General features: G+C 39.2%; 1 protein-coding gene across 1 annotated transcript in view; it reads left to right on the top strand.

The window, feature by feature from the left end:
• The first annotated feature begins 2,267 nt into the window (after positions 1-2,267).
• LOC136050079 (transmembrane protein 132C-like) overlaps positions 2,268-26,860 on the top strand; it is a 53,410-nt gene continuing 28,817 nt past the window's right edge. Inside the window, exons 1-2 of the mRNA XM_065738697.1 lie at positions 2,268-2,361; positions 3,040-3,928. Coding sequence (XP_065594769.1) covers positions 2,268-2,361; positions 3,040-3,928 — 983 coding nt within the window. The remainder of the gene's footprint in view (positions 2,362-3,039; positions 3,929-26,860) is intronic.

Genomic DNA, 26,860 nt, shown 5'->3' with positions numbered 1-26,860 from the left:
TTGCAAGTGTGCCTTTTTGAGGGCTATACAAGGGGAGAGATTGATCCTCATGTTAGTCTTCCTTTGCGTAGAGAAATGTCTTCTATTTCTCTCCAGCTTTCTCTGGCTAGGAGCCTTCTGGCTGCACAATGGGCAGATAGTTTCCTTGAAGGCTCAGTGGCTCGTAAGACATCAGTAAGTGATGATACTGATAATCAACCACCTGCATTCTATATTCCTATTTCTCAATTCAAAAGAAATTTGTTTCAAACCAACGATGTAAAAGGATGGCTTAAATGTATTAAGCCTTTATCACTGTTTCAGTGAATCCAGCACCCAGGGCTTCAGCTCCATGTGAAATTCCCCCAATAATTCCTCTGATGTTGGAATCCAAGAAAGAATATTACAGATCAAAATTCACCATTTCATACCTATCTCCAGAAATGGACCTGTTAGGTTACAGGAATTTGAGCTGGCTTGTTACGCTGGAGCCAGTGATGTGCTCAGCAGATGCCTTGTTGGGTTGGGATGAAGTGCTGCAGAATCATACAATGCCAGAAGGAAGATTAGAAAGTCACAAGGCTGTTACAACGGAGTGATTACCTGTAAGTCTTAACGCTTTGTTCTTGTCTAATAGAAGCTTTGTTTGATGGTTCTCTATCTCTTCAGTGCTGGACTTCTCAGGACAATTTGTGAGCCTTGTTAAGGACAGAAAGGTAAAGCTCTTACTGCTTGTTTGTGAGCGAGGCCTGTTGTGATGAATTGGTCTACAGCACAGAAATGGTATTTCTGCATTTCCTTTCTTGCCCATATTAGAACCTAATCTGGACAGTCAATGAGCATCTTGCTCTAATGATCAGGACCCTCAGATGAGCACCCATGACTTTCTCAGGACATATTTACACACTCTAGCTAATCGAGGAAATAAAAATTCCTTGATGTAAGTTAATTAAATTTGAGCTCTTAAGAGCTGCCATCCATTGAGAGTTCTGATTCTCCTTCTCCTCCACGTTTGCTTCCTTTTCCTTAATTGCCTCACAACCGCCTTCCAAAGCTGTTCAGTTCCTCGGCACTGAGTATTGCCAGCGTACTGGCTGCTGTGTGCATGCTCAATGAAGTTGCAGTGAGGTTCTCTGTCAGCAGTTGCCATTTGGTGTAATGACAGATATTGATTATTTATTACTTGCAAACATTTAATTAAGTTTGACTGGATAATTACCATGCTTGCAGCTAGACACGCTAGAAGGGCAGCGAATCTATTATTTGCAAAAAATCCCACTGATCTATGTGAGAAAGCCGACAAAATGGGCTTTTAAGAGATCTTTAGGTGTTCCTGATTTTCAGTGGAGTCTGAGCAGGATGCAGTGTCTTTACTGTTGCTTTTCTTTAAAGAGGTGAACAAATGCAGAGCATTAAATCCTCATTCTGATGGGGTTCCCCCAGGACATAGCAACTGACATATGTCTGAGGGCAGGGTCTATTTTTAAGTACTAAAGGCAGTCTAGCACTAGACGCACTTTCATTCAATTACCTTCTGTACCATATAATTAGTCTCTTCATAATGAGCTAGGAAGAGGGACTGTATTAAGTAATCCACATGTTGTATATAAGGCTGTCCTCAATTCTTATCTACCTACATAACTTTCTTGTTCATCTTGTTTAACATCAGTATATGTTGTTGTTCTTCATAATAAGAAAACATCATTTTGGTCAAATACTTAGCTGAATCTTCAATTGGGCCAGCTTGTGCTGTAATACTGATGTGTGTGTATTATAAAACTGACATATATAAAATTAGGCATTACATATAATATACAAATATGAGTCTATAATGTGTGCACCATTATGAAACACATAATTTTTGTATGTAATATGCATAAACCCTTTATATATGTAAAGCACTTGTTCAGATATTCCTAACCTGTGACGTGTGTCTGATCAAACAACTTAGAGAGCTGACTTACTGACAGAATGAAACTGCAAAGGAGTAGATTTTAGTGCTAGAAATAGTAGTGTAAGGGCAAGCTTTCTTGATGGTGGAAGAGGATGAAATGGGATGTGTCAGTTCTTAGAAAAGCAATTTCTGCCGTTGGCTGTAGAACAGAAACTGTCTTTGATTACGTGGCAGTGTTCCTTACAGGGATAGTGATAAGCAGACTTATGGGAGCTGGGGTTTCATGGACCTTACCAATGTGCTGCATACCGTAAGTGTGCTGTAGATGGACTGAAGGATTGAAAAGTCAAGTTGTGAAGTTTAACTGCGTGGAAAGTTTAAAAGAGGGGTGGGTATGGCTAAAAGAAGTGGGGAAAGTGACCCTTCTGGTAGTTTAATACACTGTGTGTTCATGAGCAGCTTTTGGGAAGCTTTGGCTCCTATTTGTGGTGAGTCTATGTGTGCAAACTTGCATGTTTGTTTGCTCTATTGTTAGGGAGATGAGGTGCTGCGTGGGAGTGAAAAGTAATCTGTTGGTTTCTCATCCAGATGACTGTGAGTGTTCAAAGAGTTTCTGCAGTGAAGCCAATTCCTCCATGTGTTTTTTTGCTGCAGTTTGGCCGTGTGAAATGGCTATTGGAACAGCCATTGATTCTGCTGTGTGAACCTTCTTCCTCCTGCTTTTTTCAGGTGGTGGGGAAAATACTGAAGGTCAGCCCAAACTCAGATGGGCACAAGATTTTGTTGCCTTCAGTCAAAGGACATGTATAGTATACATGTATAGTATAGGACTGAGTCTTGCTATGTAGGGCTGAGTCATACTATATAGCAGCAGTTAAAAGGATGAAGTCCACTGCTTCAGTTCTGCTGTCTGGATGTTGGAAGAAACGATCACATGTGTATGTGGATATTTAACAAAACTAAATCTGATCAATGCAAGAGAGCGTTGAAGTGTGAATTGTTTTTCTTTTGTATACATAATGCAAAAAAGAATTAGCCATATCTAAACATCTAGCTACACCTAATGACAGTCCCTTTTGCCTCACATAACTCCATGAAACTTTGTAATAAACATTTGAGTCTATAAGCAGATTTGATCTAATCAACATTACCTTTTCTTTTATTAGTGGCAGAGAGTCGAGGGGTCTTGGACAATAACCAGAGATTTTCTTCTTCACCAACTTACCTACCTGTGAGCTACCGCATCTTCAGTGCAGAGACATCTTTCTTCCTCAAAGAAGCCAACCAGGACTTCATGAGAAATTCCAGTTTGCAGTCCAGGGTGGAATCATTCTTTCCATACAAAGCCAAGAGACCTCCTGTGCTAAATGCCAGCTATGGACCTTTTTCCATTGAACAAGTCGTGCCCCAGGACCTAATGATAACTTCCAGCTTCTTTGGATCCGCTAACAAGTTCACTTATAACTGGAAACTTAAGGCCTTCATAATGAGTGACAAAATCTACCCCAGCAAGCCCAAAGTCCAGGTCCTGTTCTACATTGTGGGCAGAGATTGGGATGACTATAGCACGACAGAGAGGCTGCCCTGCCTGCGGGTGTTTGCCTTCCGAGAGACACGGGAAGTCAGAGGCAGCTGCAGGCTGAAGGGGGACCTGGGGCTGTGTGTGGCAGAGCTGGAACTGCTGCCAGGCTGGTTTAACCCCCCCACTGTTGTCACAGGTCGTAAAAAGCCTCTCGATCTTTCTGAAGGGAGCCCTGTAGAGCTTTACTACACTGTCCAACCAGGAGATGAGAAGGGAGAGTGTACTGCTGAGGATGTAAGGAAGGGAAATGCTATCCGGCCAGGAAAAGATGGCATGGATGAAACCATGTCCCACTTACAGCGGATTGGATCAGTCAGCCTCTATCGAGGCCAGGAGACTTCTCAGCTAACAGAGCTACGGCTGGACAGTAACATTGTCATCTGGCTGCCCTCAAAGCCCGTCAAGCAGGGAGAGACTGTGAATGTCTATGTGACAATTGCCAACAATTCTACAGTGGATCAGTTCATACTCAGGTATGGTAGATTTTTTTTTCCTGTTTCTAACGTGATAACACACTTGGAGATAGTGGGCAAATCTAAATCTATTTAGTGTTTACCCACATTGCTTTTTTGTTTTTGTTTAGGTGAGTGAGTACTGCACATAATCATTGAAATCCTTTGTCTTCCTTCTTGAACACAATGAAGAAGACTTGAAATCCTCTGTCAATAGGAGGCTTTTAACATGTATGCCATGCCATTTAACACATGCCAATATTACACAGCAAAATACGGAACGTTGCAATGTGCTGCCTTAGTGGGGCCATTTCTGAAGGATAACAGACAGTAAAGCACCAGAAAACTTCTCTCTTTTACAGAGCTTTTAAAACTTGCCTTTTGTTGCATAGGCATAGTTTAAACATCGAGGAAAGCAAGTAATTTAAATTTTGCTAAGTGCTCTGACTGTGCCTCTCCCACACAGAGTGGGTTTTGTTATGAGAACTCTAGAGAAGGTTTTAACTGTCTCCTTTTGGTTAAGCATCATTTGTCATTGCCAACATATATACCCTTTAAAATAAATCGTGATGTGCTTGATATTGCCACTGATTGTAAGGGGTTGTCAGAAGTAACTGCAATTATTTTGGGCAGGTATGGTGAAAGCAGTACCTGTGAACGTAAGAAACCCCCTCCTGAGTCACAACTTTTCTTTCATATCCTTCTTTAGCAGTTTCCCTAACAATGAGATGAAAATCCTTTGAGGATGACAGGCTAGAAAACTTGTTAATCACTGAAATATTTTATGCTGGTTTTCTTTTTTTTTTTTTTTTTTTTTGTTACTAGGCTTTGAATTCAAGGGAAATCTCCACGGTGATAAGTAACAATTGCTCTTTAAAGCCTCAGGGAATCAGAGTTTCCTGAAAGATTCTACACATGAAAGTACTTATTTCTAAGGCTTATATGAATTAGATTAATACATAGTTGACAACTACTGAGGAGAACAGCCTTTAGAACAGGAAGCATCGCTTGGCAGATAAAAGGCTTTTATTTTAAAAAAGGGGATTTTGGTTATCCCAGAATCATTCTGATGTTTGCAGCTTTGGTTAAGTTGGTGAGATAATCTCTCAGACACCTGTTTACTGAGTGAAACCTCCGTTACAGAAGTCTTTTCTGACTGTGCTGCTTATCTTTAATTGAAAATCCTTTTTCATGAAATACTAGAAACAGAATACTATTCCACATAACAAGCATAGCTGTGGTGAAAGAAGAAATCCAAAGGCAATGAACTGGATATTTGCTGGGTGGATGGGAGAGGAGGGGATCACCGTTTGAAGGTCTGTTTCAGTTTTTATCTTCCTGAAAAGTGAGCTGAAGATGAAACGAGCTTGTTGCAATCTGATGATGTATTTCTTTGCTCTGAAATGACTCTGCCTAGGCAAGGATTGCATTAGCATGCTGAGAGGTATGATAGATAGAAATGCTATATGGGATACCAGTAGTTGCCTGTGTGACTTGCTGTTATAGACAAAATGCATTATTTTTGGTTTTGAGAATAGATAACTGATTTATTTGAAGTTGGTAATGTGACATTTGTTGGTATATTGATTGTTCTGTGTTATCACTAATGCAGAGCTCGGGCCATGTTTTCTTGTTGAAAAACTCTTTTGGTCAAAACGAGATTTGCATTCTTTTGCTTAAAATTCATTTTGAACCAGACACAAAGACACAAGAGGTGGAAGAGATGAAGATTTTAAAAGTGTTTGTTTGCTTCCAGTGGAGGTGGGGAGGCGGTGTTTGTTTTTCGTTGGTGGAAGAGAAGGAATTAAGTGCACCAAATGACACTGATTTTTAGAAAGCAAGTCAGTCCTGCACTACATCTCAGAATGTGCAGCATTCCTAAACAGCTGTCAGTTTTGAAAACTTGAAAATTTTTTCTTACAGGTGTGTTATAACTTCATATCTACTGATGGTGATCTGTGCAGTTAAGGCATCTGGTGGAAGATTTGTTTAGGCACAAAAGGGTATTTCTGTGGTTTTGTGTAATGGTGATTTTTGGCACTGGAAACTGTTCTGTTTATGTGACCCTGCTGTAGGAAAGGACAGCTGGAGCCCACTGGGGATGCTCGTTGCTACTGGTAGCAGGTCTGAGAAACTCAGTTCAGTTTCCTGGTTCTGTGGTGGAAATCTGTTTTCAGTAAAACTTTCTGAATGAGTAATGTGGGATGTGACCCAGCAATCCATGAGGTGCTTATACCTCCCAGGAAAGAGCTGACGGACCGCAGCAACCAGGGAGAAGTGAGTGCATATGCTGGTTCTGCCTAGGGGCTGCTTTAACCTTCTCTGTGGCCATTTGCCTGGTTAGATACAGGGCTGTATCCTCCTGTATTCATGAGTTCCCAGCAGGGCAATCCCTACATCCTGTGACACGCATTCACATTTAATCATCCTAAAGAAAAACGCACCACACACTATCCTCAGGCTTTGTGGGTTTGTTTATTTTCTGCTTCTTGTATAGTATTCATTGAGGTACTGCAACATCCAGTGCTGAAGTAAACAACATGTGATCATGGCTTTAGGAAAAGAACAGCTACAAATCTTCTCTGGCACAAGTAAAAAGACTAGTCTAAGTGACCTCATATCCTCAAATCGGTGGAATTGAAACTGTTCTTAAATTCTATCTTAATTCAGAATCCTGTTTCTGTATCCATATCCCAGTAACACCAGTGAAGTCAAAGAGAATGACTAATATGACAGGGAATGAAGTGAATTATGCATGGTAGCACATTAACGCAGTAGGAGCACTGTCTGCATAAACAGATCTTCCTCCCTTGGATCTAGTCAGTGCAAGCTGTTGTGAAAGCAGTTCAAACAATGCTGATAAGTTACAAGATGTGAGTTCTTCCCACAGCCCTTTCCTGCTGGGTGACCTTTGGTAAGTCTTCAAAAGTGTTTTCTATGTCTGATCACAAAATGTGAGCAGGTTGGTCACTGTTATGCTCGGAAGTGCGAAGCCCATTTCAGTCCTATTCCTATAAGGCTTTGCTTCCTCTGATAAAAGGGGGTTTGGATTTGCTGTGTATATTAACAGTGGTAGAGTGAATGGGAAAATCTTAATAGAATTGAAGAAATAGAGAAGAGTGGAAATATCATTACGCTGTATTCCTAGCAGTGTGAAGGACTTCTGGGCACCCAAAGGAGAGATGAATTGCACTGAATGTTGACTGCTCATTAAGGAAAATTCATGTTTCTTCTAGCAGTTGGATAGATTTTGAACAGAAGTAAGGTAACATTATTAGAACTTCTGTAGATTGTAAAATAGCACAGGACAGAAAAACCAAAAACTGCAAATTCTTAAAATACAGATCACTTCAGTTTTCTGTGCACTTCCTGGAGATGCTATAAGTTACCACTGGTGGCTTCCATAGGGCCACATTGATTGATGGTCACTTCACCAATTGCTTTGTATTCAGGCGTTTCTAATCTGAGTCATCACTTGTGTATACTGTATGTAAGGATTAGAAAGCGAAATCCTCAGGGCAAGACCTTGTTACTGAATGCTTCTGTGAGCATCCCTCACACCCAGCAGGCTACAAATAATGGAAAGATCATAATGTACTGAAAATAAGTAATTCTTGTGAGGTTAACTTTCAGAAAGAAATGCATGTGTAAGCTGAGATATTTGAAGGTTACTGGGAAGCTGGCCACTCAACTTCTATTTATCGTGCTGGGGAGACAGTGAGCTGAATGCATTAGGCAGCTTTGAAAATTTTGGCCTGTGTGCATTGCTGGTTTTGTTCTATGGTTCTGAATACTTTTCCAGACATTAAAGGTTCTTTCCATCTGTTTTTCCATGGCATGATATACCATGTTTGATCTGGGATAGTACTGTTCAGTGTAGGGCCAAAACAAAAGGTTTGGGTGTGCTGAATGTTTTGTGTAACTCCAGGCAGCAGCTAAGCTCTAACGAATCGTGGAAGGTGCTGAGCTACCACACAAGATGATTTACTGGTGATACTGAGGAAGATAAGGGAAAGGGGATGAAGTTATCTTTTCCAATTAGAGAAAAGAGTTGAAAAACTGATACTCTTCCCCCTTCTTAGGATTATTGTTAGAGACTTGCAATGCAGCAAGCTGCACAAGATGGGCTGTAGGTTACAGACAGTTACTGAATTACGTTTGTCCAGCAATTAGATCAGCCTGAGACAATGGACAATTAGTAGTGATAATCTACAGATTGGATGAAGGATAGAGGATAAATGCAGCAAGAAAAGCTATTAAACTGATCAGTGGAGGCAGCTTTGTATGTCCTTTCCTAATAAACCCTGACAGCAGGCAGTGTTAGGTGGCACTGAGAACTGTTAAAACCTAGAGGGGGATGCACATAAACAGTACACTAGAAAATGGCCCTAACTAGAATAGTTTGACCATAACATTGGTGTGCTGCTTGCATGTGGCTCTCGAGAGATCAGAGGCTGGATTGTGACCTGTCCAGAAGCAGATATCCTCGAGATAGCAGGGGTTTTCTTAGTATCATAAAAGTGTTTCCACAGTACAGTGGAAGTCTGGGTTCCTGTGGCCAAATTCAGGGCAATCTCCATGTGAGCGGTTACGTGACACGTGATACCTGCATGCTTCTAGAGGCAACCGAGTGTAGACAAACTCAAAATACTACATGACCCCAGCATAAAATACATGCTGATTTCAGTGGAGTCCATAAAAGGAAGAAAGTAAAATCCTGGCATGAGGACATAAGCAGTCTGGCAGAGAATGGCTAGCTATAGATTCCACAGTGAAAGCGCTGGAGCTGAAGTTTTTGGTTAATATTTTGAGGATGTTTGTGGGTAAATGAATTTCAGAACTGTCACATTGAAACATCTTGCTAAAACCCCCTCATGGAAATACTTTGCTTTCCCTACTCCCTTCAGTCTCAGCAAACTAGCGAAGTCATTTCTGTTTTCTTCTCCAAAAATGATGCTCTGCTTGTTGCTGAATGCCCTGGTTGTGGGGCATGGGGTGGCTCCACAAAAAAACTATGCATGTGCAATGCTGCTTACAGATCAGATAAGGCACCTTTACTTAATTTTTGTTTAGACTATCTGCTGCTTGTGTTACTCAAGTTACAAAAGTTAATTAAATCCTTGATTATTTGCCTGATTAGAAACAATGGTGGCTCATTAAAAGATCATACTATGTAAACCAAAGTCCTCCCAAAACAACAGTAGGAAGGGAAATTTCATATTACGGAGAGTGGATTTTACTTGAACAAAGATAATGTTTTCTGGCTGTTTGAAAAAAGGCTGTGATCTGATGCATTAGGGAACCTCCTGGGAATCCCCAGTGTGATTATCTGACAAGCTGTTGGGGTCCAAGGCCACTGTAAGCAAGAAAGTGAGCGAGTCTGAAGTTCTGAATGGAAACGAGTATTCCTGAGTGAAATACTATGAAAAGCTTTAAAAGCCAGTGCATTTGTTAAAGCTGAAAAAGCAGTAGCAACTTGCTGGAGCGATACGGAATGGATATCTAGTCATTGCCCAGGGTTTTGTGGTAATATTGGGGTGAGGAGGGAGATATTGGGGGTATAATCCCAGGTACTTGGCCCAGTAGAACCATAAAAATCATTGTTTTCATCTGTATTGTTTTATTGGTGCTTGTGGGTCTCATTATTTAAGATGGAAATTGTCGGATTGATTGCAGTTATTTTTGTCTGACTATCACTCCTCACTCATGGCAGCACATACTGAAGGAACTTGAATTGTTTTTATGTTCTTACGACATTTTACAGTTGAAGCTTCCGCAAAAGGTGTGAGGATAGTGGGAACTGCTGCTCTGCTCCTGGAGTTAATTTCTGCAGAATACTGAGGGTTCTTATAAAGGTACAGGGCATCTGACCTCATTTTTGTCACTATTTCCTTTGGGAGCCCAATAGGGTGCTCTGTGCTTCCCTGTGTGTTTATCTGCAGAGATATTTTGGGATGTGTAATATTCTCTTGAGAAGAAAGTTGCGTTTTTATAAGCTTTCACTGCACAGAGAAGCTGATTAATTTGTGCTTTATATTAGACTGGGTTAAAAAGAAATTAAGTGTGTTTTGTTTGTTTGTCTGATTCCTGGTGGGTTACAAAATGTTTCTATTAGCAAAGCTGCTGGGGGTTAATTTGCAGTAACGGTCTAATCATCTCCAGCAACATTGTTTTAGGTTTTCATTTTGCTGCTTAAATCAGCAAGACTGGAGAACAGAAGATAGCTCATATCTTGGGGAGTGTCGGGGAAGAAAAATTGGAGAAGTGTTTCAGACATAGCCCTCTGCCTTATCAGCTATCAGACTGCTTAAGAAGACTTGCTTTTTCTTACAAATTAAGATGTAATCCTTGATTTCCCCATTAAAAAGGGAATATGTGGCATTTAAACACCAAAGTCCAAAGCTCAGTTCCTCAGCCTCTCTGATTAGTCATTAAACAGACAACATAAATAGCTGTGGATCATGAAACACAACTTCATTTTAAAGATTATGATCCTGTATGTCAGGCATTTTTAAGTCATACATTGTCTTTCTCTCAGCCCAGGAGTGCTGGAGAAGGCAGCTCAGCCCTCCAGCTGGTCACTAAGGCACAGATGTTGCTGACCAGCCCAGAAGGGGTTCCTCATTTGGCACACTGGACATCTGTGAATCCCATGTTAAGAAACTAAATTTTCATGTAGAATGTATGGCTGCTTAGGTCTTTGAGCTTTGCTGTAGCTTTTAAACATTTAAATGCTGTGATGTTAATTGCTGAAGTCAGTCATGTGATGTGCCTGGTCTCAGCAGGTTGTAGAAATACTACCACAAGTGTTTTTCTGCTTGAGGTTATGTCTAGCTTAGAAAAATCCCCAACTGTGTAGAGAGTCTTTCCTCTGGAAAGGAAACACCAATCCACAGTGGGAAGCTGTCGCTTAGGAATGTTCCCAAATTTAGTCCTGTCAAAAATAATGAGAATATTCACAGGCTGCTTTTTATCTCTAGATACAAGACGTCCATGAGCTTGCATTAGTACCAGCTTCTTTTCTCTTCCATAGCAGTCTGATTACAGCTTTGCAGGAGAGAAGGGGATGAACTAAACTTTTTTTGTGTTTACTTGGCTGGTGTTGGTTGTCAGTTGTTGTCAATGACAGTGGACCACATACATTTGTTTGTGTGTAAGTGCACATTTTCTGAGACAGCATATGATAAAAGAAATATTGTTTGTTTGAATTCATTCGTCTACTCAGTGCATTGTGAAGAGAACAGAGCTGGTCCGAATAGACAGGCTCAGAACAAATACAGAAATGGAAAGTAGGTGGTAGAATTACACCAGTCAGCCGTAGTGTCAGGAGGGTCATGCACCCTTGTAGGCAATGTGGTAGTGGCATTCAAGTGCATTACATGCATCCTTGTCAGTGGATTTTGATTTCCTGATGAATACTGCTGTGCTCGTGATGACGTGAAAGCTGTAATTCCAATCTTAATGAGCTTGACTTCACAAAGGTAACAGCAACCTTCCAGCATAGTCCATTAAGGTCTGGTCTTAGTCTGTTTCAAAGTAATTCCCCAGTGACCTTCTGTATCTTAAATCAAGCTGTACAAAACCCTGGGAAGGACACTGCAAACAGCAGTCTGCCCTGGGTATAAGTGCATAAAGTGGACATTTAAGCTTCATTTACTAAGACTCCAGGGTACTGCTTGAAGGTTTTTTATCTGTCTCAGACAAAACTATTGTAGTTAACACTGGGTGAAAATATTGACATAGTGGAGAGAAGACTTTATCTGCTGGCTATAGACAGTGACAGCTGGCTAATTTTAATATTAATTCCCTGGAAGATCTGTAAAGAAATTCTGAAGAGTTGTTCAGAAATTAATATGCCTTGCCTCTCTTTATGATGTTCAAGTACAACTGAAGTGCTGTCATTTATGGTTTGCATTCTTTAATTTTCCTAGCATCTCAGGTAATGGGTGCTTTGCCTATTGCTATGGTAACAACAGTGTTTTTCTTACTCAAAGTAAACACTGACATAAAACCCTCTCTAACGTTCTTTTTATTCATCATGTATACCTAATGGATGCCGTAGCTGTGCAAATATGTCATGATTGTAGTGGATAGGGAGCAATAAACTCTAAGTCTGGTGACCTGGTTTATAACGGGGTTTGCCTTTCAACTCATGCATAATTTTGTCAGCTACTTCAACTGTTTTCACTGTTACCTGTGTTCAATTAGATTTCAAATACTTCAGGGGACACACAATCCCTGGCTGTGTGTTGATGAGCATTTAAGGGAACTGGGACCTCATAACAGATGAGGCATGCTAACTTTCTGTGCCTTTGAAGCTGAATTGATCCCATGAACTTTTGGCAGTTGTTCAAATTCCCACATATGCTTTTTCTGAACACCAGTGATTGGAGTAGCAGTTCTTTTCCTGTGCTAGTGCTACACTTTTGTTGCTTAAAAAGAATAAAATAAAAATCAAATGTCTTGACAAGATATCTGAAACTCTGGTAGCCCCAGAGCTCTCCAAAACACTCTGCTACGCAGTTCCCTTTAGGTTTCTGTGGCTCGAAAGCTACATGGACTGATGCAAATGCAAAGCACGGTGCTCCATTTCCTGCCTTGCAGCAGAGGAGCTGGTCTGCTTTGAGCCCTGACACCCAACAGATTCATGGGCCACCCCCATGCAGGGGGAGCTGTTAGGTTTGATCCCTCTCACAGGGTGGAAAAATCATTTCTGCATTTTCTCAGATTCTCTGCCTTCCATCACAATTATCTGGTAAATGTTGCTTTTTTTTTTTTTATTTAAAACAAACAAACAATTAGATTTAACTCTACAAGGAGGTGCTTGCATGTTCTGGATTATATTCTATATGCTTACAGTGTTTTGGGTGGAACCTCATTAAACGTCTTCACAGCTCTTTTAGATTCATTTCTATTAACTGTTACAGGGATTCCCTATGGGTGATTGACTGTACCTCCTTGCACTAAAATCAAATGCAATTTAGTCTGATAGACCATTGTACTGGGAATGATCACGTTAAAAATGCCATGCATGGGCTGAAGTGCTTGCTGGATTTTAGCTATAAACCCCAGTTCTGCAAAAAGCTGCTCCTGCTCTTAGCTTTATGTGCTGTGGCCAAATATGTGCGGTCACTTTACAGTCAAGATCACACTTCATATTTGTAGTCCTTCAGGTGGAAATGTGCTATGTACTGCAGTTAATATTTTTGGAAAGGATCTAAGTGCTTTCCCACTTGATGTGAATTGCCTGACTCTTCTCTTCTTGTGGGGAGTTACTTTAAGGTAACACAATCCTACAGCGAGCTAAGTTTAAAACAATACTGGCTATTCTAGTCTGTATTCCTTGCTATGGGAATACAATAATGAATAGAAGCATAAAGCTAATACAAAAGGTGCTGTTCTGGGGAATGCCTTGCCTAGCACTGTGTATGGCAGTACACAGGTAAGAGCACTTAGAGCTGCGCTGCTCTGCAGCACCAGGTGAGGCACTGCTGGGGCCACCTCGGAAGGGAGCTGCTCGGGGACTCCTTGTTCTGGGAAGCTCTGATTGTCCTCTTACGTGGCATAATTACATCCCGCCTCCACGCATCTCACTGTTATTCACTTCTATTATGCCTTTTTATTTAAATGCTGGCTATTTAAATTCAAAGACGGAATTTAACGGATTCATGTCAAGAGCAAGTGAAAGCGAGCACGTTGTTCTCTGCTCGAAAAGAGCTTCAACAGATAAGAAATGTTACTTTGATAATTGTTTAAACGGTGCTTAAGGGGCCCCCTGGGCTGCTTACATTGTCTCCATGATTTGCCTCTTTCTGCCAAACACTCCATCGATTCTGTGTCAGAAACATGAAAGAGTGGGGAAAAAAATGCAGGAGGACAGGAGGATGGCAGTGAGCGAGGCTTTGTAGTGAATCAGTCACATTAAAAATAAAGTGAATCAGTCACATTAAAAATAATAATAATAAAAATCACAATTGTCACTCCAAAATCTGTATGTACTAAAGCTGTTTTTCAATAAATAACTTTCTACTTCTAGTTTTGAAATAAAAATAAAAATTTTTCAAACAAGAAGGATAGAAAAATAAGAAACACAAACTGGGTTTAACTCAGTCTGACCATATTCTTGTGAATATGTTATTTCTCCTGTCTTTAGGAGGAGAAATAACAGTGAATTTGCAGACTTGTTTGTTCATCTTTTCTCAGTTCAATTTTAGAGCTTTGTCTTTCAGAACAGAAAAGGAATTCATTCTGGGTAGATAATCTTGGACAAAATTGGAACACTGCTGGATTTATCTTTTGGTAGGAGACTTTTAAACCTGACCATCTTTTCTTGTATGATTCCCTATGGCTTTGAACACTCATAGAAAAGTGCTGCTTCTAAGATTCCAAATTTAGTGACAGGTAAAGCCAATTGTGATTAATAATGAAACTTGGATTGCTTTCCATTCTAAGCATTTGGATTGTTACCTGTGATTAAATGTGATTTGGCAATGTTTGAGTCTTGAAACTCTCGTGTCATCGAGGGTAGGCTCCTTTGGACAGTGGTAACAGTGTTGGGGCAGAACTGTTCTTAGACTTGTTCCCACATTACATTCCACTATGCTATCACAGCCTATCCACAATACTCCTGTAATTAACAGATTGGGTGAGAGATAGCTCATCCTCTGCTTGTGTCTGTGGCTATGCATGCAGATGGTTGCCTGTGTGCTGCTGCCCCAGCAGAGCATGCAGCACTGCCTCCCAATGGCTTATAAACCTCGCAAGTGGTTTCACTGACCACCTGTTGTTCGTGCCTGAGATAGACTTACCACAAGTCCCTGAAAAATGGACCCCTACCCTGCTGTGAAATATATTTAGAACAGATTTTCTTAGAAGCACGAGTATGATGTCACTGTAGAAGTGTAACTGTCAGATGTGGGCATGTGGAACAGAGATTGTGAAACAGCAGCTGTAGAAGTATGCTCACTTTTTCTACATTCTAGAGTCAGGATGATGCTTTCCAGCCTCTCACATGCTGAACCTTAATTCTTGTGTTTTACTTCTAGTTAGTACGTTCCTTGTGTGATCCTGATGGGATCATTTCATTTAAGCTTTAAATTCAAGTATAAGCAAATTTCCATAAGTGATTAACTGTTGATTACACTGAAACTTGATATTCAATGTATGTTTGCCTAAATTCTTTTCTGTCTCTTTAAGCTACTTGTTCAGTTCTTTTGCTTTATGTGCACTTTCTGCTCCTTTTCTTCTCACTGGAGAGAGAAATAAGGAGGTTGGAGCTGAAATTTCTCTTGTCTGATTACATACGAAGCAAGGTTTACGTTTTGATCTGATACTGCTTGAGTTCCTTATACAAGAGAAAAAATGTCATTCCAGCATGTGATGAGAGGGGACAGAATGTTATCACAGTTCCAGTGATCGTATATTTAATATCTATGTGGTCAGGCTTTGAAATAATAATGTGAGAATGATTCTGACTTTTCTAAAATGTTAGCCTTCTAGACAAGCTTTTCTCATACATACCCAGTTCAATAAAATATTGTTACATGCTGATCAGCAAGTGGTAAAATGACTAAAGCAGTAGGTCATGGACTGAGATGCCATCAGCAGCTGCAAACCAGCAGCTTCTCTGCCTTCACACTTCTGTGATGTAAAGGTATGACACACTGATGCCAGTGGTCAGTTGGTAGCTATTGCCCAGCATTATTTTTCTAGCATACTAAAAATTGCTCTTGTCTTAGGGGGAATTTTATTTCCCTTTGAGCAGAGTCGCAGCAAAACTTGTTTTTTACTTCATTGTGTGTTTCAGCATATCAAATCCAATGCATTCTCCTTTTGCAGTGCCAAGTGGACTGATGTTTTCTTGTTTGATTTGGAGCCATGCCAAAAAGATGACTATTCATGACACTGATAAATGAGATTATTGATCTGAAGTCTTTTATTTGTCATTCTGAACTCAGCTAATGAAAGTCTTGTGAACGAATGCATTTATTAGTGAGAATTTATTGTTTTTTATTATTTTTATTTTCTTACTGACAGAAAATTCATTAGGGCCAAAGAATGCATGGTTCACCAGTAAACCTAATGTTTTGTATATACTGTCTATATAAATTATCTATATACATATATAATTTACAATATATATACATAAAATGCATTCCGTATTTAATATGAATGAATACAGTTTAATGTGTTTACTGTATTCCATCATAGTGCAACTTGATTTTTCTATCTCACATGTACATATAATATTTAGATATAGATATATATGTGTGTATTTCATATAGCTTAAACATGAAGTGTTTGAGTATGAAGTGAAAGTGGACCAGCAGAGAACAGATCTAGTAGGGTTGATGTTTTTTACCCCTAGAACCAGAGTGCCATATGTTAAACCTTTCATCTTCAGGACAGCCTGACTGTCCTGTGTGCAGATGTCAGTGTCTCCCCCAAGAAATGCTCTCACTCTTTTATTTTCCATTACATTTGAGCTTGCCACTCTGCATCCAGGTTGTGCTGTTGGTTTCTGCTGCTCTGAGTGATTACTGGGGTCAGAACAGACAGTAGGGAAGCGAGGCCAGAGTGTATGTTGTTTTTTTCATTGTGGTTTTCTAGGTACTGCTTCTGCATTCACCAGTCAGAGAGGTGATTGCTGAGTCCCGGTGCAAAGGGTAAATGAGAGAAATTTATCTTGTTTCTGCTACTTGTGAGTGTATTCCTATATACTTCCATGTGTCTACATAGGTCAGTCACAATCTAGCTTCACAAATTTAGAAAGATGGGAAAGGGAGAAGAAATGAGCAGCAATAAAACAAAGTAGATTTTCCTTGCAGCCTCTGCCTTGTAAAAGAAATTAAAATAACTGAACTTTTAGATGAGGCATGTAACTGATTTTAGATATCTATGCTTATTTATTTTGCAAGGTGAAGCTCTCCTGAGAGTTTCAGCCTGCAAAGCATATGAACTAGTATCTCTTTTTTTCCAGCACACAGTCTAGGAGAAAAATATCTGGGGATATGTTTGTACAGCATCAGATACAATGGAACTTGAATTCTGACTGAGATCTCTTTTGCCCTGCTACAACATTTTTATTAATAAAAACAATCCTACACTTTCACAATATGTTTGTATTCTGCAATATTCTTCTTCCCCTCTTTGAAGCATATTTTTCTACAGTTTGTTGAAATGCAGTTTGTATAACAAAGGGTTTCATCCAGAAATTTTTCACATTTTCATTTCAGAAACAATGCTATTCCCAAATGTGAACTTTTTTCACTGACTGAACTATATAGATAAAGTGATGAAGACAGATGAAAAATCCCACTTTCTATTTGATATAATCATCTTGGTTCTGAGTAAAAATGACATTCTTTGCATCCTCTGCCTTAATCTTACTGCAGTCAGTGATTATTTCTTGCTACAGGTATTATTAGGAGTTTGTTCATGGTAGTGGCCTCACAGTCTGAGTATTTTTTTGGTGTTTCGTGTTAATGCCATAAAACTCAGTTAGTGGTCCATGTAAACGCTGTGTATAGGTTGCTGTTAATGGCATAGATCTCAATTGATCCAAAATCTGATCCTGTGACAATTTAAATCCATGTCAAATCTTCCACTGACCTCAGTGAGGACATGATCAGATCAACTTCTGCTAAGAACTAGCAGCCTGTAACAACAAACTCCAGCCTCTTGTTCTCATGGTTGATAACACTTGAAGACAGGTTTTCAAACGGAGGCAGGACCAGAAAGAGGCACAGCTTCTCTGTAGAGTACAAAAGCACTCAGATAAATGAGAAGTGAAGCTGTTTCACTCTGTGCTGGGTTATGTGCCACTGAGGGTTTTTTGCTATCTGTTATGATGGCAGTGCAACGGCTGAAGTTTGCATGTGGGATGATAGGAAGTGCTTGGCACACCCCCTGCAGAAGCTGTGCAGGAGTAGTGGAGAGGAATTGTGTGCCCTAGCTTCACAAACCAAGGAGGCCCCCTGGATTGTGGGAAAGTTTTGTTATAACAACAAAGTATTTGCTCTTTTAAATGTGAGGGGGGAGGAGGGGGGAACTGTGTAGTGCCATTAAAAAGGGACAAGGATTCAAAGGGAAACATATGCATGAAACATATGGGTCAAGTTTATTTGAAAGGGAAACTTGTTTGCTTTTGATTCTTTATAACATTTCCCATGGAGACTCGCAAATAGAGCTGCCACATTTTTGGCAAAGCGTTCTTATCCTAAACCTGAAACACTTAAATACACATACTTCTGTAAACGTGGTCTCTATTAGTTTCAGCAATGTGATGTTTAATTTTTTTTTCATTCCTGCCTTTGTTATTCTCCAATTGACTGTATTTTATATTTAAAATGGGACTGTTTATTTATTTTGATAGAGAGAAGGACAGAGTGATTAAAAGAAAAACTTCTCTGTGGTTCTGCCATCTGTGTGAAGGTCTTCAGGACTAGGGACAGCTAGCGACAGGAGATTCCCTAAGAACTGGAAATAGACTGCATGGGTCTGAAACCACTTTGAGGTTTGTAGCTATTGAACACTGTTACTGAAACTGGTTGGCACTTACAGAAAACATTTGGGTAACAGTAACTAAGGAATTTACTCTGGCTGTGCTTTTCCAAAATGCTCATTAGCAAAGTTGAAATTGAAGGTGGGACAGGATAAAGTGAAATCAGGCTGTATTTGCTGAACCATTCTGGCTCTAGTGCCTTTTCCTGGGCTGCAGTAAAAACTTTCTTTCATTTGTACTATTTATAATATAATTATATAATATTATGCGCAATTATATATTTTATTATTTATTTTTCAAAACAGTGACTTTGTATGTGCCACACTTCATTTGATTCCATTCACTCTGTTTATTTTTAAACATGTGGAACTGTTCTCTCTCACACACAAAAAGAGCTCTCACTGATGTCAGTGGGAGCTTTACCACCTTTGATACTGAGAGAGCTGGATCAATAAAAGAGTGGCTGAAAGCAGGCCAGGCTTATTCCCCTCTTCCTAAGCATATGATAGTTGGAAAAGCAAACAATCCATTGCGACCTAATCAAGTTAAGTGCATTTAAAACACTGATTTGGAGTGTCATCAAGAGCCTAGAGTCAACAAAATTGATACAAGCCCTTAAAAGCCTTGGTGCAAAACCATGGGCGTTTTTGTAGCCTCTTACCTGCAAGGCAATAACTAGTATCTTGTTATTATTCTTATATTATTCTATATTATTCTTACCATGGTGTTTTCTGAGGAAAATATATACATGTATATTTGTAAATAAGTGCATAAGTGCATGTGTGTATAATATACATAGAAATGGCTTTGAAATATTCTTTGTTTATGCATATAAAGGGCTGATGAATTGCTTCACTGTTCCTCAGATCAGCATCCCTAACAAGTTCCTCTCTAGTGTCTACTGGGACTAGCTTCAGGCTGTGCAAAGAACACAAAGAACATTTTGCCTTTCCCTCTGTGTCGATGTCCTTCTTGTCTTTATATATATTTCACAATACTTCTAATGGCTGAAATGGGATAGTCGTGACAGACTGAGGGAAAATTGCCAAGATTGTTTTGGCATTGTTTCCTTTCTCCCCCTGGCTCCCCAAAAAACAGAGGGAAAGATAGAGCAGAGGCTTTGGCTATTTGCCACTTTGCTTAGTGATTTGAAGACAGAAGACAGATCTGTCTGTGAAGATGGGTGGTTGCAAACACTGATTAGAATATTGTGCCAAGGACAGATCTCAAGACAGCTATCTGTCTGTCTTGTATGAACTCTGGTTACCCACCTTCAGTAATGATGTGGCAGAACTGCTGTTCTGACTTCCAACTGTGCCTTATTCTGAGTTGATCTTAACTGACTCCTAATCAAACTAAACAAGTTAGGCGTCACTCTGCGGATCTCGGTGAACAGTATGTCCTAAAATCTCATTTTGCCTTAATTTTCATGGGACTAAATCTATGATTTGGGGTGACTGAGAAAAGACACACAGTTTTGTGTTATTTATATATATTTTTTAACTGAATGAGATAAAAAAATTCCCACTACTTCTGGGCTTCTTTACCCCTCCATGAAAGCATTTACATTCTTTAAATATTTTTTCACAACTTGTGCTAAACTGGAGCTGAAAGGTTCAGTAGTCTGCCATGCAGGTGATAGATCTATGCAGAACTGATGTAAAGAAAGTTTGGTGTTCTGCACTGACCTGGGTGAGCGATGGACTTTGGCTTCACAGATCTTGACATCTCCTGGAATTTTGGAGTCAAAAATGGCAGAACTGTCAGCTGTGTTTGGGATTTTATTACTTTGAGTTCTGGAAATAAGCTTTCCTCTTGATTAGATTCACTTTTATAGTTCCTTGGAGCTTGAATCTTTTCTTCAGTTCAGATGAGTAGCCTATATTCTTGTCTAATAGTAAAAATTTGTTTTATCTGGTCTCAGCATTATTTTTCAGCCCTTTGACTAAATAAAAATATTATGCCCACTAATGTAAAACTACGAGAAGGTTCTGAACTACCTCTCCTAGCTGTAGAGAAAAGGATGAAGTATTATAATGAGCTTTTCCAAGAGAGAGTTCTCTCCAGACATGCTCAGATTTTGTTTAGGAAATATGATTTCCATAATAATTTAAAATGCTGTCAGACTCGCTGCCCAGTCTTGTTCTGATTGCATTACACAGTAAACCTGAAGGATGGTCTTTTTTTAAGAACTACCCAGGATAAAAATAGTATTTTTCTCACAGAAACGGGTGAAAGAGTTTTCACAGATGCTGCCAACAGTGTTCCTGGCTCAGAGCGTTTCTATTTATCTTTCTTTTCTTAAGGCACTGAATTTACTTTCAAGTTTAAAAGCATTAAAAAAAATAATCTCTGAAGATCCAAATCTGATGGCTGAGATGAAAGATCTAGTAGGCATTCCAGATGCATCGTGTATTTCAGTTATTCTAAATATTAAGGACTAAGATGCCAAATTATCGGATCCTGGCAGGGCTCCCATTCAGTGCAATCCTATCATAATTAATGTGGTAAAGCTCCTTTATGTAGAAAAATATTTATGGGATCTTCAGAGACCGCAAAACGAACCGTAATGAGTTCTGCCAAGTTTGCTATGCAAATTAGGGACATATGGTTGGTGTGGCTGATGTTGGCAAAATCCTTTGAAGTCTTGCTTGTGTCATCTTACTGCCATCCATCACACTTCCACATAGTGGCAGGAGACATCAGCAGAAGCTGTTGCTGCACCTTAAAATAAACTTGGTGTGTGCTCTGCATTCAGGTGAAAACTAGCTTTAAACAAAGAAAGCAGAGCGTAGAGAAACAGTAACAATGAGCTCTGTCAGTGCAGCTCTCTCATCTCTTTCTACTATATAAGCAGGGAATACAAATAGTTCTAAATCTAACTCTCCTAATTTCCTTTGGAAGCTGTGGAATCAAACTGTTTTTTAGATCTGCTCTAAATGTAGACTAATCCCAGTTAAATCATCATGAAGCAAAATTCAGCTTAGTTATATCCATATTTAACTGATCACAGTAGAAAGGCAATTAAAACTTCAATTTTGGTGTTGATTCTTCTACGATCTTGCTTTTTAGAAATTATCTTCAGGAGTAGATTATTTCAAAGGTCTTTTTTGTTGTGTTTATCTAGCTAAAAGCTAGGTTAAAGTCTGTACCAATGCTTATAATTGTTTATTTAGATTTTTTTTTACCTCATTCTGAAGGCATTGGCATTGAGGAACATAAAACGATGTGAGATGTAAACAGAAACATCCCTCATTGTCAGGGGAACATTAATACAGAAGTATGTTCAGTCAGTGCTGGTTCCTTCTCGTTAAGTGGGGTCACTTAATTACAGCTCCAGGTGAAACAAAATGATTTGCAATAACCATGTCAATTTAATTAGCGTGATACAAATATAAGCTTTTTTTTTCCTCATTGCATAATGCATAGGCATGACCTCTTAAAATGTGTTTACTTTTATTGACAATTTAATTGGCTGCCCACGCACAGTTTTTCTGTGCAGGGTTTTCCATAGTAACAAAAGACAAATGCTCATGCCACTCAGGCTGGGCACCACATAAAATTACATTGCTGTCCACTATCTACTTCTTTTCAAAGAGTAAAAGCAGCCTTTAAAATCTGCAGTACAAATAGCAAAATGAGAGAGAAGGGCAAGTAGTGCTATCCTCCAAATGTGTCCTTCTATTTCAACATGACTTGCTGTCAAGGGACAGGGTCAGAGTAGTGAACTCCTTGCCAGAGTTTTGTGATTGTTAATGTGGGAGAAATTGCAAAGGAGTGATAGTGATGCTCTCCAAGCATTGTTTAGGCTCATTTAGTGGTGTTTAAAACATCAGACCTGCTTGAAGGTAATCCAGCAATGTAAAGCCTCTCACATTTTCTCACACTACAATATGTAGGAACTTTTGCATGATCCTAAACAGGAAGGTTTTAGACTGCTACATGAGGATACCATAAGCTCTTTTCTCCAACATCTATTTTTTATTAAGTCTTGGTGAAAACACATTTATTCCCTGAGAAGAATGCAGTACTGGGAAACTCAAATGCAGTTTCTTTTCATTAAAGCTGACCTTGAATCACCTTTTCATAAGGTTATATTTCTGAAGAGAGTAAAATACCCAACACAGAACGAGTATCAGACTCTTAGGACTGAATCCTACACTACATCCTTTTCTAGGATGTGAATACACTAAGATCTGGGGAGGGATTACTAGGAAGGTCTGTCATTTCATGGTTAAATCAAAGCCCTCCTACAGGGTGTGCATTGTGACCCTTAAAAAGTTGCTCAGATTAGGTGTCCCAGGTTAATAGTCACTAGAGATAACCATGGTCTTCTCTTAAATTATCATATAATAGTTGTCAAGTCTACCTTACAAAATCATTACTCAAATATGTGAGCTCAGAAATGAAACTTGCTTCTATATCTTTAATAGGATGGTGATAGAAAAGTAACACAAATCTGTCTTTTTCTCTCTCATTGCAAAAAATTACCTTTCTGTGAGCAAATGGAATTTTGTACTGTGCCCCAAGAGGTTAGTGTCACTCCTCCGGGTAGAACCAATTTTTCCATTGCTCGTTTCAGAGTCATTTGAGAAGGCCCCATTTTCCTTCAAGTCGGAAAATGTTCTGAAATAATGCTGTAAAAACAAGCAGTACAGAACCAGGTAAAAATTCAGAGAGGATGACAGATGTGCAAGTGACCAGCCTGAACCTTGCCGCAAGTTCTTGTAAGATAGAGCAGTGAAAGGAAATGCTGAGGTGGATTTTGCCATCATTCACCCTATGACAATCAGTGTGATTAGTCGTGCCATTAAAATATAAGCAAAAATACTTCAATTTTCAAGGCAGCAATCTCATTCACATGGGGCAGAAGCACTAGGAATAATGTGATGCTTTCCTTTAAATGGACTCAGCAGGATGACGTGTTGTTTTCAGGAGACCAATATAAAAGTGCTATCTAAGGACGGTTTTTAACATGGTTAAAATTACAAATCAGAACCTCAATTTATGACAACATAATGACAAAGTATTTGGCCTCTGAATGTGATGTTTTCAGGTTGGAAAAATGTTGGCTGACAATTACTGTACCTGAAGATTAGTTTTGTTTCATATGGCACACATAAAATGGAAGTGTGATTAGTTCATACAGCATAAGCATAAAGGATATGAATATTCTATTAACAGCTTTGAACAGAACAAATGACCAAGTCTGGTAGATTGAAAGCAATGTATTTCCCAATCACAGGAAACAATTTGGTTTGTAGTAAAAGATGATACATAATGCAAGATCTGAGTATTTATCATTTTGCAATACCATTCCTAGGACAGTTCATGGTCTGCCATTGAAGCAAAAAATGGACTCTAGCATTTTAAATAGGAACAGAAAATTTAGAAAAGTCTGAACTTGCTCTGTGTTGTGAATTCCCATCAATATAAAGAAGAGCTGTTCATGTGAAATGTTATATAGCTCCCTCTTTCCAATAGGAGGAAAAACCTCATTGTTGCATTTATAGCTAAAGATCATTAGGAGCTAAGTATGGCTGAAATTCTTGGCAAAATGGTGTTTTTAGTGAAGAGAACATCTTCAGAGCAAACAAAGATGTTAATATGTCAAATTTTAATTTAAGCAAGAGCTGAACAATATGAGAATAGAAGAGAACTTTCAGTTTATTTGTGTGTGTGTATATATTTTCACTTCATCTAATAGCATTTTTCCTACTTTCTGGTGAGCAACAACCCCAAACCTATCCTGACTGTAATCACTTTAAGTTTTAATGCTTTGACCTGACCAGCAAAACTTGAATCAGTTATCCATGAAACTATTTGTGATCTCTTATTTATTTTTACATACTTTAAAAATACAGTGAGTTTCTTTTCTAAATCTGAAGTATCACTCTGAGGCAACTTCTGCTTTTGCAGTAGTACTCCTGATGTTCCCAGACTACAAAAATCATAGCAACTGATTTTTCCAAGTATAGCAGAAACCAAATGCCCTTGAATAGGAAGGTCACATTGACAAAATCTTGGAGAGAATCAACAGTGCTCCTCCATTCCTTGTATTGAAATAGAAAGAAGTATGAGTGATATCTTTTCAGGAATGATATACAGACATAATTCAGGCTAGAAATCACTGACTATGCTCATTTCTTGATAATGTCTGAAAATTATTTCTGTTTTCCTTCATCATTACTTAGCATGTGATTTTTTTGAAATTTTTCCTTGCACTCACTTCCAAATCCCAATACTTTAAAAGAATTGTTTTAACACACTTATTAAACACAGATGGAGTGGCGAATCAATCAATTATTAGGTTTTACCTGCCTAATTCTATTATCTGACATTCGTATGCGGAGGCAGCCAGTTAGATAGATGGAGGATTGCTCATTTATTACCTGTGCAGACAGTTTCACTGACTAGATACTGACAAGAGTGCATGCTCTGAAAAATAAGCCTCGTCACTTTTAATCGTCTTATACAGGACGATACAGTTGTATGAGGTTGCGGATTAGAAATAAAGCTAATGCATTTTCATACACATAACTCGTATTTCAAATATGCCTCCTACTGGTTGGCCAAGCAGATAAAAGCATCTTCAGATAATAAATACAAGTAGGATGAAGTGGGTGCTCTTTGGAAGGACAGCAGTACTCTTGGTCACATGGTAGCTTGCAACCTCTGAAGCTGGCTCTGTCGTTATTCCGTGCTCCCCTGACATTTGTTTAGATGTGTAAGAAGGACTTCAATGACTTGCACAGGTTCTCATGGGACATCCCCAGAAGGCTATGGGCTATGAATCCAGTTCCATGCTCATCTTCCTGTCTCTCTAAGCCTATCCTCAAAATCCTCTGCCAAGTCCACCTTTAGAAAGCAACACAGGTCAAATAATGGCACATGGAAGGATGGATAATTTCTGTATTTATTTTTCATTCTGTTTTTGGCAGTATCTCTTTCAAACTGGCTTAAACTTTACACCATGTTTAATATGCAGACTGTCAAATGCTCTGCATTATGCATGGTGGTTTAGTAATGTGCAGTAAAGATGAATATGAACATAAAAAAGTTAGTTTCACTTAGCTTCTCCAAAAGATTTGAAAATGTTTTGAGGAGAAAAAGTCTGCCTTCTCTTTCCCTGCTTCTCACAGTTTCTTGCAATAAAATAAAAGATTTATCTGTAGCATTCACATATTCAATAGATTCATTCTAGCCCAATGTTACTTCCTGTTTTGAAGAGACACTTGTGTAAATTTTGACAGGTTGCATAAACAGTTGTGGATGATTCTTGCTCCCATATTTCTATTTGCATGGCCATTATAACATCCTCCATTGGCTTTTTCCTCTCAAATGCACACTTTGCTTAGCTTAGCAGGGATCTAGCTGTAACCACACTGCTCTTCCCTCCTGTACCCTGTGATAGCTGGAATGCCTGGTGGCAATGCAGGGCAGAAGTCACTTTCGGCTTCAGTTCCATTTTGGGGCTTGACATTCAATTTGTGACCTTTCCAAAAATAATAAGACTGTTTTCAGATGAAGCTATTAGTCGTCAAATAATTGAAGTGATAGAACAAGTTGTACAAGATGTAGAGCTCGTTTGACTTTCCATTCTGGAGCTGGCAAACAGAGTTTTCTCCTGATGTGGATACTGCCTTATGTTATCATGACTTGTACCAGACTCAGATGAATCCTGTGGTGTCCTCACACTTTTTTTTTTTGTGAGATTAAGTGAAATTCTTTGGTCCTTTCACAGGCATTCATGTTCTTGACAAAAGTGCTTGCCAAAGTAGAGAAAATTCTTACATCTTCAAAGGAGAAATTATGCCTCAGTCTCTTAGTAATGATCCATGTAAAGCTTCATTATTATTTTGAGTACGTGAGTTATGTCATTTGGAATACTGGTTTGTCAAAATCCAGGCAATAAGTTCTGTGAACAGAGGGGGAGTGGTAAATAGTTGTGCTCCTCTTTTGTCAAGGACTCTGTTTAAAACCTGGGGATTCATTCACATTCTCAGGATTCCTTGGTTTAAGTGTGCTTTGAGTGTTACGTTACTGTTTGTGAGGCTAGAATTAGTAAAGAAAAATCATGCACGGTTCTGTGGAAGCCTCACAGAAGGTAGAAGTGTATCTGTCTCATCACCTTCCAACCTAACTGCAGTGCAGCCAAGTCAAAGTTCCTTCTCAAGAGTGCTAAAGGACAGATTCTGCCTTCATTGTGTGAGCTGAGGTGTAACAGGCTTCAAAGAGCTTTGAGTGAGGCTTTAATGAAGGGAATGCATTAGCAATGAATGCAGGTAAATAGAGCAGGGTATCTGGATTATATTAAGAGATTAGTCTGACTAGAGAAGTTATAATTGGACTCCAGTGATTACCAAAGCACAACATTTAGACCAGATGTTTATAGAGCCCTTTAAAAATATAAGGGCCAAATTTCAGTCTGTTGCAAGGCTGGGAGGGAC

This window comes from Cyrtonyx montezumae, unplaced genomic scaffold (assembly GCF_038088225.1).
Source record: "Cyrtonyx montezumae isolate F1298 unplaced genomic scaffold, pur_monq_1.0 scaffold_23, whole genome shotgun sequence".
NCBI classification, from domain to species: domain Eukaryota; kingdom Metazoa; phylum Chordata; class Aves; order Galliformes; family Odontophoridae; genus Cyrtonyx; species Cyrtonyx montezumae.
The sequence above is the reverse complement of the archived record's forward strand: the minus strand, read 5'-3'. Positions and strand labels throughout refer to the sequence as shown.